General features: G+C 41.5%; 1 protein-coding gene across 4 annotated transcripts in view; it reads left to right on the top strand.

Moving 5' to 3' along the window:
• Nucleotides 1–19,509, top strand: part of LOC134359363 (proton myo-inositol cotransporter-like) — a 169,136-nt gene that overhangs the window by 14,949 nt on the left and 134,678 nt on the right. For 2 of the 4 annotated variants that reach the window (XM_063072495.1, XM_063072498.1), the window contains exon 1: nt 9,756–13,577. In XM_063072495.1, coding sequence (XP_062928565.1) covers nt 13,022–13,577 — 556 coding nt within the window. In that variant the 5' untranslated portion in view covers nt 9,756–13,021. Of the gene's footprint in view, nt 1–9,754; nt 13,578–19,509 lie in introns of those variants that run through there. The other 2 variants (XM_063072496.1, XM_063072499.1) reach the window with 2 other exon arrangements.

Here is a 19,509-nt window from a genome sequence, read left to right as displayed (position 1 = left end):
TCAAGGGGGAGAGGATAATAAAGACGTACATAATGACAGGCAGAGAATCTCGCTCCTCCAGTGAATATATTCCAGTTCTGAACAGACGTGTGGGGCCAACTGCTGCACCTATTTTGTGCATTTAATCAGAAATCACTATAGTTTTCCCATTACTGAGATCACAGAAGTGTCCACTAAGATTGCGGAAAAAAAAGGACATTCTGCAATTTTTGGAAATTGATTTCTAATGGAAAGTGGTATTCCATAACTATCAGTGGATGGTTAAAAGTTTTCATTTTCATTTTCTTGAATAGGGATACAAAATAGAGAAGTTTAAAATAATATGGGCCAAACTTGAGAGAATGTGATGGGCTAAAGAGCCGGTTTCTATGTTGTATTATTCTGATAATTGTTATTAATTGGTCTAAATCACAAGAAGCATGACAGCTGTAATTACCACTGTTAGATGAAGTTGAGACTGAATTTCTCTAACAGTCAGTGTGGGATAGGAACTTTTTGCTAGGTCATTTTGTCTAGGCCTCTGGATTTTCAGATTCTGAGACATTATCATTATTTTCCCCAGTGAGATGCCCAAAAACAAACACTTGCTAGTAGAGGCATCAAGCTTCAATTTACAGTTGAACTCTGTCCATTTTAAATATTGACTACAACTTGGTTTTGTAAGTTTAATTTTTCATCTGATAAACTAGATGTCCTATTTTGTTTAGAGCTAAAAAAATGTGACGTTTGTATTCTATTACTGAATCTAGGGAAAGGGAATGCCAAGGCATCTGTACATACCTCAAGGGCAAAGGAAGTAACATGTGTTTGGAAGCAGAGGGTGTGGGCAAAGTCCTCAATGAGCATTTTGTATTGGAATTCTCCAAGGAGAACATAGAAGATTGTGAGATCAGTGTTGGGCATACTGATGTGCTAGGGCATTTTGAGGTAAAGAACGAGATGCTGATTGGTCTCTTGAACATTAGGGTGGATAACACCCTAGGGTTTGATGGCATATTTCCCAGACTAAAGAGGGAGCAAAGGTTGAGATTGCTGGGATTTTGGCCAAGATGTATGTGTCCTCACCTGCCACAGGCAAAGTCCTGGAGGATTGGCAAATAGATAATGTTGTTCTTTATTTCAAGAAGCAAAATAGGCACAATCCTGCAAATTATAGCCCAGCAAGTTTCAGGTCAGTGGTAGGGAGGCTGTTAGAAGATTCTTATTGACAGAATTTATGAGCATTTGGAACAGCATGGCATAAGGGACACATTTAGGGCAAAACACAACTTCTAAACTTGGCTGAGTTTTTCAAGGAGGTGACAAACGTTTTTTCCATGAAGATAATGGTCTGAGTCGATCAGAGCCAAACTGTTCAAATGTCCAGGAGATGAGGTGGTTAGCATACACGTACACAAAGCAACTTAATCCTTTTTTTTCTTTTTTTTCTTTTTAAATCTTTTTATTAAATATACAAAAAGGTAAGCCATATAGACACTAATACACTGTTAGAATATAATAAAATTACAGAAGATGTTAATACAAAAAAAATACTACAAACAATGTAATTTAAACATAACATACCAAGGTAACATAATAGTATACTAATTTTATATATATATATCAATAGAGAAAAGGAAAAAAAAAACCCCAAAAAAACCCCCGTGCAACTAACTAAAAGCAAAGCAAAGCAATGGGCTAACTTGAAACCAAACAGAGTTAAACTTAAAATCACGTCCTCAATCCCGACCTCCATTAAAAACAGTAAAAAAAAACAAGGGTATATATTACATTAAATGAAAATATTGAATAAAAGATCTCCAAGTCTGTTCAAATTTAAATGAGAAGTCATAAAGATTGCTTCTAATTTTCTCCAGATTCAAGCATAATATCGTCTGAGAAAACCAAAAAAAGGTAGTTGGAGCATTAAGCTCTTTCCAATGTTGTAAGATGCATCTTTTCGCCATTAAAGTAAGAAATGCAATCATTCTACGGGCTGAAGGGGAAAGATTACTGAAAATTTTAGGTAGTCCAAAGATAGCAGTAATAGGGTGAGGAGAGATATCTATATTCAATACCTTGGAGATAATGTTAAAAATGTCTCTCCAAAAAGTTTCCAAAGTAGGGCAAGACCAAAACATATGAGTTAAAGAGGCTATCTGCCCCGGACATCTATCACAAAAAGGATTAATATGAGAATAAAAGCGCGCTAACTTATCTTTGGACATATGTGCTCTATGAACAACTTTAAATTGAATTAGGGAATGTTTAGCACAGATAGAGGAAGTATTGACTAATTGTAAAATCTGCCCCCAGTCGTCCACGGAAATGGTAAACCCCAATTCCTGTTCCCAATCTACCCTAATCTTATCAAATGGAGCTTTCCTAAGTTTCATAATAATATTATAAATCATAGCCGATGCACCTTTCTGACATGGATTAAGGTTGATTATAGTATCTAAAATGTATGTAGGAGCAAGCATTGGAAAGGAAGAAAGTATAGTACTTAGGAAATTTCTAACTTGTAGATATCTAAAAAAATGTATTCTTGATAAATTATATTTATTAGATAATTGTTCAAAAGACATAAGGGAACCATCTAAAAATAAATCCAAAAACCGTGAAATATCCTTAGTCTTCCAAATTTGAAAAGCACGATCCGTAAAAGAGAGAGGAAAAAATGTTACCTAAAATAGGAATCGCTAACCCAAATTGATTAAGATCAAAAAATTTTCTGAATTGAAACCAAATACGTAAGGTATATTTAACTATCGGGTTAGACACCTGTTTAAGGCGTTTCAAATCAAAAGGAAGAGAGGAACCTAAAATAGAGCCAAGTGTAAAACCCTGAACAGATTGTAATTCCAATGCTACCCATTTAGGAATGGATAGTATATCCTGGTCAAGTAACCAGAATTTCATATGTCGAATATTAATTGCCCAATAATAAAATCTAAAGTTAGGTAATGCTAAGCCTCCATCTCTCTTAGCTTTCTGTAAATGTATTTTACCCAGTCTCGGGTTTTTATTCTGCCAAATAAATGAAGAAATTTTAGAGTCAACTTTGTCAAAAAAGATTTTGGAACAAAGATTGGTAATGCCTGAAATATATATAAAAATTTTGGCAAAAAAAACATCTTAACTGCATTAATACGACCAATCAAAGTTAAATATAAAGGAAACCATTTAGATGAAAGTTGAATAATATGGTCTATTAATTGTAAAAAGTTAGTCTTAAATAAATCTTTGTATTTACAAGTAATTTTAATCCCAAGATATGAAAAATAATTATTAATCAATTTAAATGGAAATTTATAATATAAGGGAAGTTGTTTATTAATCGGAAAGAGTTCACTCTTACTAAGATTTAATTTATAACCTGAAAAAAGACCAAATTGTGCTAATAGCTCTAAAACAGCCAGGATGGATTTTTGAGGATTAGAAATATATAAAAGTAAATCATCAGCATAGAGTGATAATTTATGGGACTTTAAACCCCGAGTTATCCCAGTAATATTTGGAGATTCTCGAATGGCAATTGCAAGAGGTTCTAATGCAATATCAAATAATAAGGGACTAAGAGGACAACCTTGTCGAGTACCTCAAAAAAGAGGGAAAAAAGGTGAACTAAAAGACTTAGTACGGACCGACGCCACAGGAGAATGATATAACAGTTTAATCCAGGATATAAATTTCGAGCTAAAATTAAACATTTCAAGCACCTTAAATAAATAAGGCCATTCTACTCTATCAAAAGCTTTCTCAGCATCTAAAGAGATAACACACTCAGGAACATTTTGTGAGGGAGTATAAACGATATTTAACAGTGTGCGAATATTATAAAAAGAGTAACGACCTTTAATAAAACCCGTTTGGTCTTCCGAAATAATAGAAGGAAGTACTTTTTCTAATCTATTTGCTAATAACTCAGAAAAAACTTTAGAATCAACATTTAATAAAGATATTGGTCTATAAGATGCACATTGAGCAGGATCTTTATCCTTCTTTAATATTAGAGAAATTGACGCTCTATTGCTTAATCCTAATTTATGATCATAAAATAAAAAGCCCAGATAAACCACACAAAGTACAATGCAGTAAGTCACAAAGATTTCAGGGCTGACAATGCTTAGTCACCATTTGATTGTCACTGTCATAGAACATAGAGTAGTACAGCACAGTACAGGCCCTTCAGCCCACAATGTTGTGCCGACCCTCAAACCCTGCCTCCCATATAAAACCCACCACCTTAAATTCCTCCATACACCTGTATAGTAGTCTGTTAAATTTCACTAGTGCATCTGCCTCCACCACTGACTCAGGCAGTGCATTCCACGCACCAACCACTCTCTGAGTAAAAACCTTCCTCTAATATCCCCCTTGAACTTCCCACCCCTTACCTTAAAGCCATGTCCTCTTGTATTGAGCAGTGGTGCCCTGGGGAAGAGGCGCTGGCTATCCACTCTATCTATTCCTCTTATTATCTTGTACACCTCTATCATGTCTCCTCTCATCCTCCTTCTCTCCAAAGAGTAAAGCCCCTCGCTCCCTTAACCTCTGATCATAATCCATACTCTCTAAACCAGGCAGCATCCTGGTAAATCTCCTCTGTACCATTTCCGGTGCTTCCACATCCTTCCTATAGTAAGGCGACCAGAAATGGACACAGTACTCCAAGTGTGGCCTAACCAGAGTTTTATAGAGTTGCATCATTACCTCGCGATTCTAAAACTCTATCCCTCAACTTATGAAAGCTAACGCCCCATAAGCTTTCTTAACTACTCTATCTACCTGTGAGGCAACTTTCAGGGATCTGTGGACATGTACCCCCAGATCCCTCTGCTCCTCCACACTACCAAGTATCCTGCCATTTATTTTGTACTCTGCCTTGGAGTTTGTCCTTCCAAAGTGTACCACTTCACACTTCTCCAGGTTGAACTCCATCTGCCACCTCTCAGCCCACTTCTTCATCCTATCAATGTCTCTCTGCAATCTTCGACAATCCTCTACACTATCTACAACACCACCAACCTTTGTGTCATCTGCAAACTTGCCAACCCACCCTTCTACCCCCACATCCAGGTCATTAATAAAAATCACGAAAAGTAGAGGTCCCAGAATGAATCCTTGTGGGACACCACTAGTCACCACCTTCCAATCCAACTGTACTCCCTCCACCACGACCCTCTGCCTTCTGCAGGCAAGCCAATTCTGAATCCACCTGGACAAACTTCCCTGGATCCCATGCCTTCTGACTTTCTGAATAAACCTACCGTGTGGAACCTTGTCAAATGCCTTACTAAAATCCATATTGATCACATCCACTGCACTACCCCCATCTATATGCTTGGTCACCTCCTCAAAAAAACTCTATCAGGCTTGTTAAGACCCAATCTGCCCTTCATAAAGCTATGCTGACTGTCCCTGATCAGACTATGATTCTCTAAATGCCCATAGATCCTATCTCTAAGAATCTTTTCCAACAGCTTTCCCACCACAGATGTAAGGCTCACTGGTCTATAATTACCTGGACTATCCCTACCTTTTTTGAACAAGGGGACAACACTCGCCTCCCTCCAATCCTCTGGTACTATTCCCGTAGATGAGGACATAAAGATCCTAGCCAGAGGCTCAGCAATCTCTTCCCTTGCCTCGTGGAGCAGCCTGGGGAATATTCTGTCAGGCCCCGGGGACTTACCCGTCCTGATGTATTTTAACAACTCCAACACCTCCTCTCCCTTAATGTCAACATGCTCAAGAACATCAACCTCACTCATATTGTCCTCACAATCATCAAGTTCCCTCTCATTGGTGAATACCAAAGTATACATTGAGGACCTTGCTCACTTCCACAGCCTCCAGGCACATCTTCCCACCTTTATCTCTAATCGGTCCTACCTTCACTCCTGTCATCCTTTTGTTCTTCACATAATTGAAGAATGCCTTGGGGGTTTTCTTTACCCTACTCGCCAAATCCTTCTCATGCCCCGTTCTTGCCCTTCTCAGCCCCTTCTTAAGCTCCTTTCTTGCTACCCTATATTCCTTAATAGACCCATCTGATCCTTGCTTCCTAAACCTCATGTATGCTGCCTTCTTCCACCTGACTTGTCATCCATGGTTCCTTCACCGTACCATTCTTTATCTTCCTCACCGGGACAAATTTATCCCTAACATCCTGCAAGAGATCCCTGAACATCGACTACATGTCCATAGTACATTTCCCTGCAAAAACATCATCCCAATTCACACCCGCAAGTTCTAGCCTTATAGCCTCATAATTTGCCTTTCCCCAATTAAAAATTTTCCTGTCCTCTGTGATTATATCCTTTTCCATGATAATGCTCAAGGCCATTATCATGATAATGATAATGTCATCAGGGAACTCCAAATTCCACCTCACTTGTGAATCCACCCCGAGGTCCCAGGCACCGCTTGTGATTTCCAGTCTGGGCAAAGTCCAAAGAGCCCAGGGAGAGGTGCCCCAAGTATTCCACAAGCGTGGAGAGACAAGACAGACAAACTCTTTGATCGTTTGTTCTCATGCCATTAACTCAGCCTGGTTTCTTTCAGTTAAACAACACACGTGCTCATTAACAGTGTTTAGCATACCCAATTAGACACTTTAAAGTTCTCTTCTTTTCCACCAGTCCACCAGTGTTTTGGACATAACATTACTTTGTTGAATCCAAAAAAAAATCAATCAAGGTCTCTATGAACTAATCTATCAATGTAGCTTTCAAAGTGACATAGAGACATTTAGTCATTCACAGACATCCTCATGTTAGTGATGACTGAGACTAAAAGAAGAATGCAGCTGTAATCACAAACGTTAGCTATTAACAAAACTACAGATTACCTTGTTCAGACACTCTCTGTACTGCGACTCAGAAAAAGCTAAAGTGTCATTTTGAACTGTTCAGACATTCATTCAATGTTTTACAAAACTTAATACAACACTACTGTGGAATTTTGTTGACATGGATATTATTAAGGCTTTCAACAAGGACTCTCACAGTAAACTCATCCAGATGATTAAGATGCATGAGACTCATAGTGACCAAGCTGTTTGGATTCAAAATTAGCTGGTAAACCATTCTATTCTAAATGGAGGTTCACACTGTCCATGTTCTGTAGGGATCTGTACTGGGATCTCTGCTGTTTGTGATGCATATAAATGGTCGGCTGGTGGCGCAGTGACATCAGCACTGGACTCCAGAACGGAGGTTCCCGGGTTCGAATCCAGTCGGGCCGCTCCCGAGTATGCTTTCCATCTGTGCTGGGTTGAGTGTTGAGCTCGCAACTCGACCTCCTAAAATAAAGAAAAATACCACGAAATGTCTGTGCGAGGAGCGGCGCCTCACACAGCCTTCCGATCCGCACCTTGTAAGGCATGAACACGCCCAACACTGGCCTCTCAGGCCTGGGTCCATGTCATCATCATCATCATCATCATCATAAATGACATGGATTAAAATATGGTTGGATTTGTATGTGACACAAAGTTTAGTGGCATTGTGGATCTTATAGAAGATTGCTGAAGGATACAGGCGATATATAAATTATAAACAAGAAATTCTGCAGATGCCGGAAATCTAGACTAACACACTCAAAATGCTGGAGAAACTCAACAGGTCAGGCACACTAATGGACGGGAATAAAGAGCTGATGTTTCAGGTTGAGACCCTTCATCAGGATAGGAAAGGGGAAACCAGAATAAGGTGAGGGGAAAGAGTACAAGCTGGCAGCTGATAGATGAAGCCAGTTGAGTGGGAAGGTAGACAGAGGGCAAATATTACCATAAGTTAGAGATATAGATGCTCAGGTTGGAGGCCACTCAGACAGAATACGAGGTGTTTTTTCTCTAAACCGAGAGTGGTTTCATCATGGCGGTAGACAAGGCCATAGACCGATGTCTGAATGGGAATGGAGAGTGATTGGGGGACTGCTTTTTCTACAGTCACCTACAGTCCATCCACAAGAGACAGGATTTTCCTTTGGCTAACCATTCTTACTTAACTCCTCATTCTTATTCTGACTTACAACCTGATGACATTAACATCGATTTTTCTACTTCCCCTCTCTACCCCTTTTCTTTTTCCATTCCGGCTTCCCTTTTACTTCTATTCTCCTCGCCTATCACCTGTCTCTGGTTTCTCTCCTCCTTCCTATTCTCCCATGGTCCACTCTCCCCTACTTTCAAATTCCTTCTTCTTCAGCCCTTTATATTTTCCAGCCATCATTTCCCAACTTCACACCATCCAATCCCCTCCACCCACTTTCCTTCACTTATCACGTACCAGGTTGTGCTCCTTTCCCTCCTTCCTCTCTTAGTCTGACTTCTTCCTCTTTCCTTTCCCATCCTGATGAAAGGTCTTGACATGAAAAGCCAAATGTTTATTCCTCCCCAGAGATGCTGCCTAACCTGCTGAGTTTCTCCAGCATTTTGTATACAGTGCAATATTGATCAGTTACAGATATAGGCAGAGAAATGACAGATGGAGATGTAAAAATTTGTACTTTGTGAGAACAGATGTAAAGGACACAGCTAGCAACAGTACCCCTCCAGCAGTGATGAACTGAGAGATCTAAGGCTCTAAGTACATAGCTTCCTTAAATTAGCTGTGCAAGTCAAAAATTGTGATAAAGAAGGTATAATGGCATACTCACAATTATTATTCAGTGCCTTTGAGATCAGGAGTCAGGAAATCATGTTGTAGCTACATTAAAATACTGATTAGGTCACAACAGGAGTAATCACATTTAATTATAGTGTACCATTAAAGGAAGGATTTGGATGCTTTGGAAAGGATGCAGAAAATGCCTATACTGCCTGGATGTGCTATGACGAGCGGGTGGAAAAACTAAATTAATCCCTTCTGTCTGCACATGATTTATATCTCACCATTTTATGCATATTCATGTGTCTATCTAAGAGCCCCTTAATTGCCTCCACCACCACACCTGGCAGTGTATTAAACAAACTGTGTAACAGAATACTTGTTCCACGCAGCTCTTTTAAAATCCCCATCCCATATTAAATTCATGTTCCTTGATATTACACATTTTGATCCTGGGGAGAACACTATGGCTGTCGAATATCTGTCTCTCATAATTTTATAAATCTCTATCAGGAATCCCTTCAGCCTCCACTGCTCCAGACAGCAACCAGAACAACATCATGGGCTGAAGGGCCTATTTCTTTACTATGCTATGTTTCATGTATTAGGTAAAATAACGATCAAATCTAAAGCTCAAAAGCAGCCAACTCAGTATAGTCCAATTCTCTGGGGTAACTCCTTTGCTAAATGGTTGCTTCTCTCTGTTCAGCTACTTCCTTATCCAATCCATGGATTAACCTAAAATTCCAAAGGCTGCGAATTAATAAAGTGTAGGTTATTTTGCTTACACAAAGGGGTAATACGATGAGGCAAAATTTTCAGGGGATTGTAAAAAAGTACAGGGTATCAGAGGCAAGTTTTTTTTTCCCTACGCAGATTGGTGGGCGCATGAAACGCCCCACCAGCATGGTGATAAGAGGCAAATACATTAGTCATCTAAGGCAGTTCTCGATAGGCACATGGAGGATAGAAAAATGGAGGGCTAATGTACGAGGGAAGGATTAGATTGATCTTGTAAGTTAAAAGGTTACCACAACATTGTGAGCAATATTCTATGGACAGTATCTGCAGACATCCCACCCTGCAAAAACTCATTTCAGAGAGGTATCACCACCATTTCAGGGAAGTAGCACCCCCCCCCCCGCCGACCTCCAAGGGTGTATGTATTACTTTGTTTAGTGATCTTGTCTAATCTGTAAACCAAGTTGGGTATATGCAGCAAATGTGACATTAAAATATGTACTTATATTATATCATGTTTATTCTATTACAACTTTAAGCAAGTCTACAGGGAGTTTGGCCCCATCACGTAGGACATCAATAGCGTAGCTCCTTAGCAGCTAGCCAGCTAGTTTAAATAACGTTAGCTATGCTGTAATGACACCTGTTAAACTCACCTCAACTTGTCTTTTACATTTTAACCCACCATGGGCAATAGAAAAGTCACTGTTGCAAACAGTGCAGCGAGCAACACTGTCATTATTTTTGAGGTCGACTGTAAAGCCCGCCCATAGAGAAAACTGATAGGTCTATTTAGCAGGGGTCCCCAACATGTTTTGCACCGCAGACCAGTTTAATATTGACAATATTCTTGCAGACCGGCCGAATGGGGGGGGGGGGGCTGTTAATCACGACCGGAATATAGGTGATAAGTCAATAGCATCATAACATTTTAAGTAACGTTCGGATATTAAACACACAGTGCATATTTTCCCCGTATGAACATATAAAATCATTGCAACACACCAGTATCGCTGAATCAGTGCGAGCCCTGGGCTTGTTTTCCTGCAACGAGACGGTCCCATCGAGGGGTGAGGGGAGACAGCGACACTCAAAGGGGGTTCCTTATGTCCAGTCTCTTCCACAATTTAGTTTTCGTTGCATTCATTGCAGAAAACTCTGCTTCACAGCGACATGATGTTGGAAATGGAAGCAACGTTTTCAGTGCTTTCGTGGCTATCTCAGGATATTTAGCCTTGACTTTGATCCAGAATGCCAGCAGAGATGTTATGTCAAACATACTTTTCAGCCCGCCGTCACTTGCAAGCTCGAGGAGTTGATCTTTTTCCCACGCTGACATGGATGACACGTGCGTAATGACCTCACGTGCGCTCAAGTTCAACAGTGGGCGTGACAGGGAATGAGGAAAGGTGCAAATGACTCATATCGCCAAATCATATTGTTTCCTCACTGCCCGGTGGTTGCGGACCACTCTTAGCACGAAGAGAGACCAATCAGGATGCTCGCTCTCCCTCTCCCGCTCAAAAAAATCTATTTCCGGGATATTGTATATAATTTTTGGGCACTATTGATATGCGGGAGACTCCGAGATCTTCCGGGAGAGGTGGGATGTCTGTATCTGTCTACATTGTAATCTCTTCCTATGGAACTCAAAGCCTTCTCGAATAAGTGTTGTTTATTCCAAAGACACTTCAACCAATTTTGCAGATTTAGATTTTAATCTCCTTTTTAACATTGTTGATTATATTTTGGAGATGGTCACATTCTTTGTAGTGAGCTCTCTATACTTAAGTATACAAAATATAGTTAAATTAATTGAAATAAAATTACTTCATTTCCAGATCCTTAATGAACATGGCATACACACAAAGAGGATTTTGCAAGAATTTCACTGAAAGTGAACTCAACTCAGCAAAGTTCACCAAAAAGAAAATACATTACCCAAGATAACTGGGTAATAATCTCTACTGTATGTTTGACATTATTTCAGCTGATTGATTGATTTCTAGATGTCCAGCTGAATAAACCTACAGCAAGACCAAAGTTTGGTTTAAGTCATTGGCAGGCTGGAATTTTTGATGTCTTATCCATTGGTAAAACCTGTAAGATTTGAGAATTCATAACAAACTAAAAAAAAATTAGAACTATATTTTGTGATATTGAGAAAAATAAGGTGTGATCTTATTGATACACAAGACCCCAAGTGGCACAGTGGGATAAATGTTGCGGTATTTCCATTGGTAGATTTTTAAATAATGGGGCAGAGTAATAAGGAAAAGGTTATTTAACAATTAGAGTACAGTAACTTCTCCATGCAGAGGGTTGAATCTCTGGCAACGTCTAAGTGAGAGGTTTGTGGAAGTTAAATCACTAGGTATTAAAGAGAATTATATATGTTTTGGAAGATTAAGATCAAGGAGTAAGGGTTATGAAAAACTATCACCAATTGTTGTCTGGGACAGATTGACTATGCAGAGCAGAGCAGAGCTTGCTTTGCAAAAGCAGACTTGTAAGGCCAACTGGCCTTCGAGTGGTGCTATTTTCTTGGGTAATCAATCAGGAATGGCCAGGCAATTTTTCCTAAGATTGCATAAGTCACCACATTTACTGAAATGGTCAACATGCAACTTTAGGAAATTTAGCTGATGCTCTTTCGCAGAAAATTTGTGAAACTTTATTTGTCATAAAAGTAATGTTAGAATTCAAAATCTGAATAAACCAATGTACAAAATCAGTAATACTTTGGTTGCTTCTCAAAAAGGAAGGTGGTTGCACACTCTATTGTGATCATTAATGCACATTATCTCCAGAATATTAAACTACTTCTGAAGAAAGTATCAGTTTAACTTGCACATAGTTGTAAGTACAATGGTCGGTTTCAACTTAGAGAAGGAGAAGGCAATACTTCCCTCGATTTCTCCCCAAAAGCCTGAACAAACAGGGCGTAAATTGGAGAATGTTCCCAATTGGTTGGATATACTTCCTCTGGGTGGGGCTGAAGATATTCAAGTTACTTTATCCTTCAACTAAATAGACAAAATAAGCATTGATGATTATGTATTTTTTCCTAGTCGAAATCAAATCACATTAAAAAAAAATTTACATCGTATCACTAAATTTACTTTTTAACCCTGTCGCGCACCAGCTTTTCATACAATTGGCGTGAAACGACACGTCACAAGTCTTCGCGCGCGCACAAAAAAAATCTGACGTTTTATTAAAGTGCAAATGCGAAGAGGGGGTAGGCTGGGATTTAACCTTTTCCTGATTAAAAAAAAAAGAAGGGGATATTTGTTGGTTAAGCTGACAGTCAGTGATACCTTCCGAGTGCGATGTCGGTGTCGAGCCACCATACCTTTACCTGTCACTCAAAAGGGAAAAAAAACACAAGACGCCTCCATCCAGTAGTTTTCCACCTGACATGTAAAACACGTGGCCATTAAAAAAAAGAGGCGGGGATAACGATAATGTTTGGGGAAAGAAAGTAATTTGCACCGTGATCACCTCCTTGGTTACTAGTGCGCCGCACGTGACGGGGGCGCGTCTCACTCACTGCCTGGGTTGCCGATGCGAGTTCAAGAGCGGAGCCGCTGCGGGGGAGCAGGCTGTCGGGGTTCACGTATAAACTACCTTCAGAGACAACGACAGCGCCACGGGAATCAGTGGGAACCGGGCAGTCCCTTATGTCCCGCAAATCCAGCAGCAATGAGTATATTCTGAACGATCTGAGGGGGGCGAGGAAGATCGAGCGAGAGGAGGGGCAGTGGGAGGAAGTAGTCGGCGAGCGCAGACTGTTTAAAGCGCTCGGCGACAGCAGCAGCAGCAACAACAACAGGCAGTTCGCGGCCATGGCAACTGGCGCCGGGGCCGAGATCGAGCGGGCGGCGCGCCAGCAGTTCCAGGACAACGGCACCCCTAAATTCGTCTACGTCCTCTCCGCCTTCGCCGCGCTGGGCGGCTTCTTGTTCGGCTACGACACCGGCGTTGTCTCGGGTGCGCTACTGCTGCTCAAGAAGGAGTTCGCCCTGAACGAGCTGTGGCAGGAGCTGGTGGTCTCCTCTACCGTGGGGGCGGCAGCCATCTCGGCGCTGAGCGGCGGCTTCTTCAACGACCGTTTCGGCCGCAAGCCCTGCATCCTCTGTTCGAGTTTGCTCTTCATGGTGGGGGCCGTGGTGATGACGGCTGCCAAAGAGCGGTACACCCTGCTGGCTGGACGTGTCGTGGTGGGGCTGGGCATCGGTAAGCGCCGCGCGCGGCCCGCTGTCCAACCGTCGAGCCGGCGGACTGTGGGAGGGTTTCAGACGCGAACACTTACCACAGGAAAGGGCCGCCTGCCGGACTGAGAAACGCCTCTACCCTCAGAAGGTGAGGGTTGTATCGTGGGCTGCAGCCGCAGGCTGATCTCGAGGACCCCCATACATTTTTCCTATCAACCGGCCGGGTGCACAGCAGGCGGGGCCTCGGTCTGTTTAAAAGGGCCGCGTCACGCAACGCCAAACGCCGTGACGTTGCAGCGTCCTTTAAAGCCTCCTGTTTCAAGGATCCTCATAACCAATGTAGAGCACGTCTCAGGGTGAATATTGACTTAATAGAGATTGTTTTTCCCCTAGTAGTTCGTTCAAACAAACAAGACTACCCCTTGCGTGCTTGAACAATTCTGATTCTAGTTCAGCTGGGTTTCTTTTCATCCTCTTGAGCGTTGAGTACATTTTAGCATGTTAATGTCGAGTAAATTGTTCCTAATTGCCATATGTACCGAGGCACAGTGAGAAACTTTGACTTGGATGCTATCCAAACAAATCAAATCAGTGGATTTAAGTAGCAGAAGGGGAAAACAATAACAATGTATTACAGTTGCAGGAGTGAGTACAGTGTGGGTGGGTAGACGAGATGCAAGGCTATGATGAGATATATTCTGAGGTTGAGTACATATTATTGACCTAGGTAAATGTTTAGCGGTCTGATAACAGCAGGATAGAAGCTGTCCTGGATACAATTGGTAGTATGTGTTTTTAGGCTTTTGTATCTTCAGCTTAATAAAGGGATGCAAAGATGGAATGATTAATTGGATTGGTGCAGCCATGACATGGGCTACTTTACTGAGGCAGCAAGAAGTGTAGACAGTGTCCAAGGAGGTGAGACTTATGTGATGAGCTGTGTCCACAATTCACTGTTGTTTCGTCAGGTCTAACTGAAGGAAGAGCTAGTAAGAGATTTGAAAGTTGGAGGGGGAGATCCAAAATGATAGGAGAAGACAGGAGGGGGAGGGATGGAGCCAAGAGCTGGACAGGTGATTGGCAAAAGGGATACGAGAGGATCATGGGACAGGAGGCCCAGGGAGGAAGGGGGGGGAACCCAGAAGATGGGCAAGGGGTACAGTCTGAGGGACAGAGGGAGAAAAAGGAAAGAGAGAAAGAACGGATGGGGTACCAGGTTGGAGGAACAACACCTTATATTCCGTCCGGGTAGCATCCAACCTGATGGCATGAACATTGACTTCTCTAACTTCTGCTAATGCCCCACCTCCCCCTCGTACCCCATCCGTTATTTATTTATATACACACATTCTTTCTCTCACTTTTTTTTTTCTCCCTCTGTCCCTCTGACTATACCCTTTGCCCATCCTCTGGGTTTTCCCCCTCCCCCTTTTCCTTCTCCCTGGGCCTCCTGTCCCATGTTCCTCTCATATCCCTTTTGCCAATCACCTGTCCAGCTCTTGGCTCCATCCCTTCCCCTCCTGTCTTCTCCTATCATTTTGGATTTCCCCCTCCCACTTTCAAATCTCTTACTAGCTCTTCCTTCAGTTAGTCCTGACGAAGGGTCTCGGCCCGAAACGTCGACTATACCTCTTCCTCGAGATGCTGCCTGGCCTGCTGCGTTCACCACCAACTTTGATGTGTGTTGCTTGAATTTCCAGCATCTGCAGAATTCCTCGTATTCAGTGTTGTTTCTCGTTTGAGCTGCCATGCCAAACTGAGTTGCATCCAGGAAGGATGATTTTTATATGCCATCAGTAAACATTGATGTTCAAGGAGTGCAAGCCAAATGTTTTCAGCCTTCTGAGGAAGTTGAAGTGCTGCACTTTTTGGCCATGGTGTTTGTTTACATGGCTGGATCAGGACAGTCAGTTGCTTCTGTTCACTGCTGGGAACCTGATACTTTCAATTCCTCTTGATTTCGGTACTGTCGATGTAAATGGGAGCAAGTATACCTCATTTTCCTTCAACATACATCAAAGTTGCTGGTGAACGCAGCAGGCCAAGCAGCATCTATAGGAAGAGGCGCAGTCGACGTTTCAGGCCGAGACTCTTCGTCAAGGGTCTCGGCCTGAAACGTCGACTGCGCCTCTTCCTATAGATGCTGCTTGGCCTGCTGCGTTCACCAGCAACTTTGATGTATGTTGCTTGAATTTCCAGCATCTGCAGAATTCCTGTTGTTCTCATTTTCCTTCCCCTTCTCTTCCCCCCTCCACATCCCCAACACTGCACCAAGTCAATGGTCAGCTTTTTTGTTGCTGATATTGAGGGAAATGTTGGCATGACATTGTGTTACTAAGCTATATTCTTTCAGAGTGCGGCCCTGTCGGGTTTTTTTTGAGTTTTACCCCATTATGGTGGCGTTACCTGCAAATTTGTAGATGGAGTTGGAGCAGAATATGGCCACACAGTCATTAATGTATATGGAATAAAGTTGTGGGCTGGGGATTTGACCTGGAGCACCACCATTGATGACTGTGGTGCTGTTGTTGCACCTACTGATTATGGCCTATTGATCGTGAAGGCAGGATCCAGTTGCAAAGGGGAGATGTTGAGTCCTAGATCTCAGAGTTTGAGTTTGCTTGGAATTGGTATTAAAGCTGGATAGGTAGTCATTAAACAATAGTCTAAAATGGGTGTCTTCACTGGCCAAATATTCCAGAGATTATTGTCGTGTTTGGGAGATGGCTCTGCCTTGGTCCTGTTTTGGTGCTTTCGGTGGGAATGCTGCCTGGCTACGTTTTGTAGACTGCTTAGCATGTAAATCCTGCTGCAGCTGTTGGCTGGTCTGGGACTCTATTTTGGACAGGTATCGTCTTGATATCCTTTATAGTTTTTACTTTTGTCGTTAGATTCTTGAAGGTTGGATCTCTGTTTGTTAAATCGGACAAGGTTACCCGATTTGAATGCTGCTGTCCTGGACTTCACGAGGGAGTGGATATCCTGCTTCATCCATGGTTTCTGGTTTGGCAACAGCCAGCTTAACTACTTTGATACACACTCCTCTGCACAGTTGCTGATGCATACCTCATACTTCTGCCGAGTCTTTGAACATGGATGAGTCTACTGACACAAAGCAGTCATGTAGAAGCTCATCTATTGTCTAGACCAGTACTGTATAACTATGTGCACTGGATCCTTGCAGTTTGGTTTCTGTTTGTATGCAGGGAGGAGCTGCACAGCCTGGTGGTCTGATTTACCAGTGTGGGCAGGGGATGGAACAGTAGGCATCTTTGTGTAGTAATGGCCAAAGATGTTTGGGGTCCCTACTGGGACAGGATACATGCTGGTCATATTGAAGTTGACCTGGCTGAAGTCACTGGCAATAATGAAGACAGCGTCAGCATATCCTGTTTTAAGCTGTTGATCAGTGTGTACAGGCTTTATGTTGCCTGGGGTGGAATGTTGACTGCCTTCAAGGTAGCTCTAGTGAGTTCCCATGGCAGGTGGTGCGTTTGGAACTGAGTACAACTGTGAGCTGAAATGCCCTCCGTGTAGTTGCAATTCGTGAAGATTAACTGCATTCGGAAAGAAAGGTTCACTTGATTCTGGCCCACTACAGCCACAAATATTCATCATTTCTGGTGTATCTAGTAATTACAGTGCTACGTGATAATATGCACATTATTAACCACCCAGATACCTTCCTTTTCATTTAGAGCTCAGCAGCTAGAAGGACAAGGACAGCAGAGACACAATGTATCAAATTACAATGGAAAAATGTTTTGCATGCAATCTATATGGATCATTTCACAACATTAGTACATTAAAGGAGTATCAGGGAAAGGTAACTGAAGAATGAAGTGTTACAGTTACAGAGAAAGTACAGGCAGACAACAAGGCCATGAGGAGGTACTGTAGGTCTTTTTCATGAGGTCTGTTCAATATATTTACAATAGATGGATAGAAGCTTCCTTTGTACCTGATGATATGAACTCTCAGGTTTTTCGTTTCTTCTGCCTCATACGGGAGAGAAAAGAGAATGAGAGAACATGGCTTTATGCAGTTTCAAACCATGTCATGAACCAAATTAACTATCATCACTTGATACGTAGCTTCTGTCTTGGTAAATTCTTGTACTGTAGTATAGTGGGAGAACCTTCACCATTGGGTGTACAATATTTCAACACAATTGGTTGTTGCCTTTTCCACCTCAGCATTGGGGAGGAACTAAATGCTGCTGTTGTCATTGATATTGACATAGGATGAACGACAATAACCAAACTGAACAATTACGATTATTGTGGCTTTTGCCAGTCGTGTAGTGGAATCCACGCCAGACTTTGAGTAGAGTAGTCTGGGGTTTGAATCTGGCTGGTTCCCTGCACGCTTTCCATCCCTGCTGGGTTGAGCATTGATCAAGCAACACAGCCTCATAAAAACAGGCAAATGCTAGAGAAATACCAAGGTTGCCACCTGATATGGCCAGTGAGGCTTGGGAGGCTATCATTATTATGCATATGACAGGGCATTTAATGACAGTATCGTTTAATCCCAATGCCTTGTGAAGCTAACACCATTTAACACACTCAATTTGATAACAAGGAGCAAGGAATGTTACCACTATTTGGGCCTTTGTTACAAGCAAAGGTGTAGCAGAATGGATCCTCAGCACTCGGGGACCCCCCCCCCTTCCCCCCCTGGAGTATCAAGGGTGATGTATATAAAATCATGAGGTAGATAACCAGTCTTTTCTCAGGGCAAGGAAGCCTGCAGCTATGACATTGATTTTTAGGCAATAAGGGAAAGATTTCAAAGAGACTTCAAACAACAATTTCACACAAAAAGCTGTGTTTATTCCAACAAGCTGCCAAAGGAAACTGTAGAGACAGGTATGATTACAATTATATTTGACAGATATTTCAATGCTAAAGGTTTATAGTGATATGGGACCAGCTTGGAAAGAAATCTTCATTGGCATAGATGGATTGGGCCAAAGTGCCTATTTCTGTGCTGTTTAACTGTGATTCTGTGACTGAAACTGCTCATATGAAAATAGCAGCAGGAATATTAGTTGTGCTGATGAGGCACCATGTCAGTGACCTCCTTTGAAACTTTATTTCTGGAATTATGATAGTGAAATAATAGATTAGCGAATACTCCCATTTTAATTTGGAATTGTTCTGTTTTGCAGCTGCAATTGAGAAATCCCCTTTCTCAGGAAATCAAACTTCTATGCTTGTATTTCTTTTTGTCCAGTTATTAATCAATGTTTATTTATTGATTTGAATCATATTTGTAGATGTAAATATCCAAATCAAATACTTATTGCAGTATTGTGAATATAGGGTGCATTTGAAATTTTGGAATCATTGACTTTGTGGCAATTTAACATTACTCTGCCACTTGAGAGCATGGCTGATCACAGATTGTAGAGGTTTTTGGCAAAGCTATTGATCTCAGATTTAAAATAAACATTTTATCCACTATGAGTAGCTCAGTTGCCAATTTAACATTCCCTGCATATTGGAGTGTTTCCTAACTTCATCCCTAGAAGGTCTAGCTCAAAATTTATTTTTAGGCGGTTACAATCTCAATATACTGCAGAAAGACTGTGCATCTCTTGATTGGGCTGTGTAATTTAGTTAAGTATGTTATTGTTCTGGCATGCTTCATTCCATCCAGGGCTAGTATATCTTTGATAGTGTTGGGTCCAGAACTACCCGAGTTACTTCAGGAGTGGTTAAGCCTAGGATTTGTAACCCTGCAGTTAGACTTGTAACTCCCCTTTTCTTGATTAACTTTTTTTGAACTCTACTATTTAAATTTTTCTTCTATCTGGCGAGGACAGTTTAATATCATGGTATGTAGACTCAAAGGGTTTTTTTTTGCTCCCTTTTACTATTTGGAAATCTTCTGTTGCATTCTTTCAATTTGGAAGGGAAGCACCCCACATTTGCTGTCTACATGCTTTC

Source organism: Mobula hypostoma, chromosome 20 (assembly GCF_963921235.1).
Source record: "Mobula hypostoma chromosome 20, sMobHyp1.1, whole genome shotgun sequence".
NCBI lineage: Eukaryota > Metazoa > Chordata > Chondrichthyes > Myliobatiformes > Myliobatidae > Mobula > Mobula hypostoma.
This window is presented reverse-complemented; position numbering and strand designations above follow the sequence as displayed.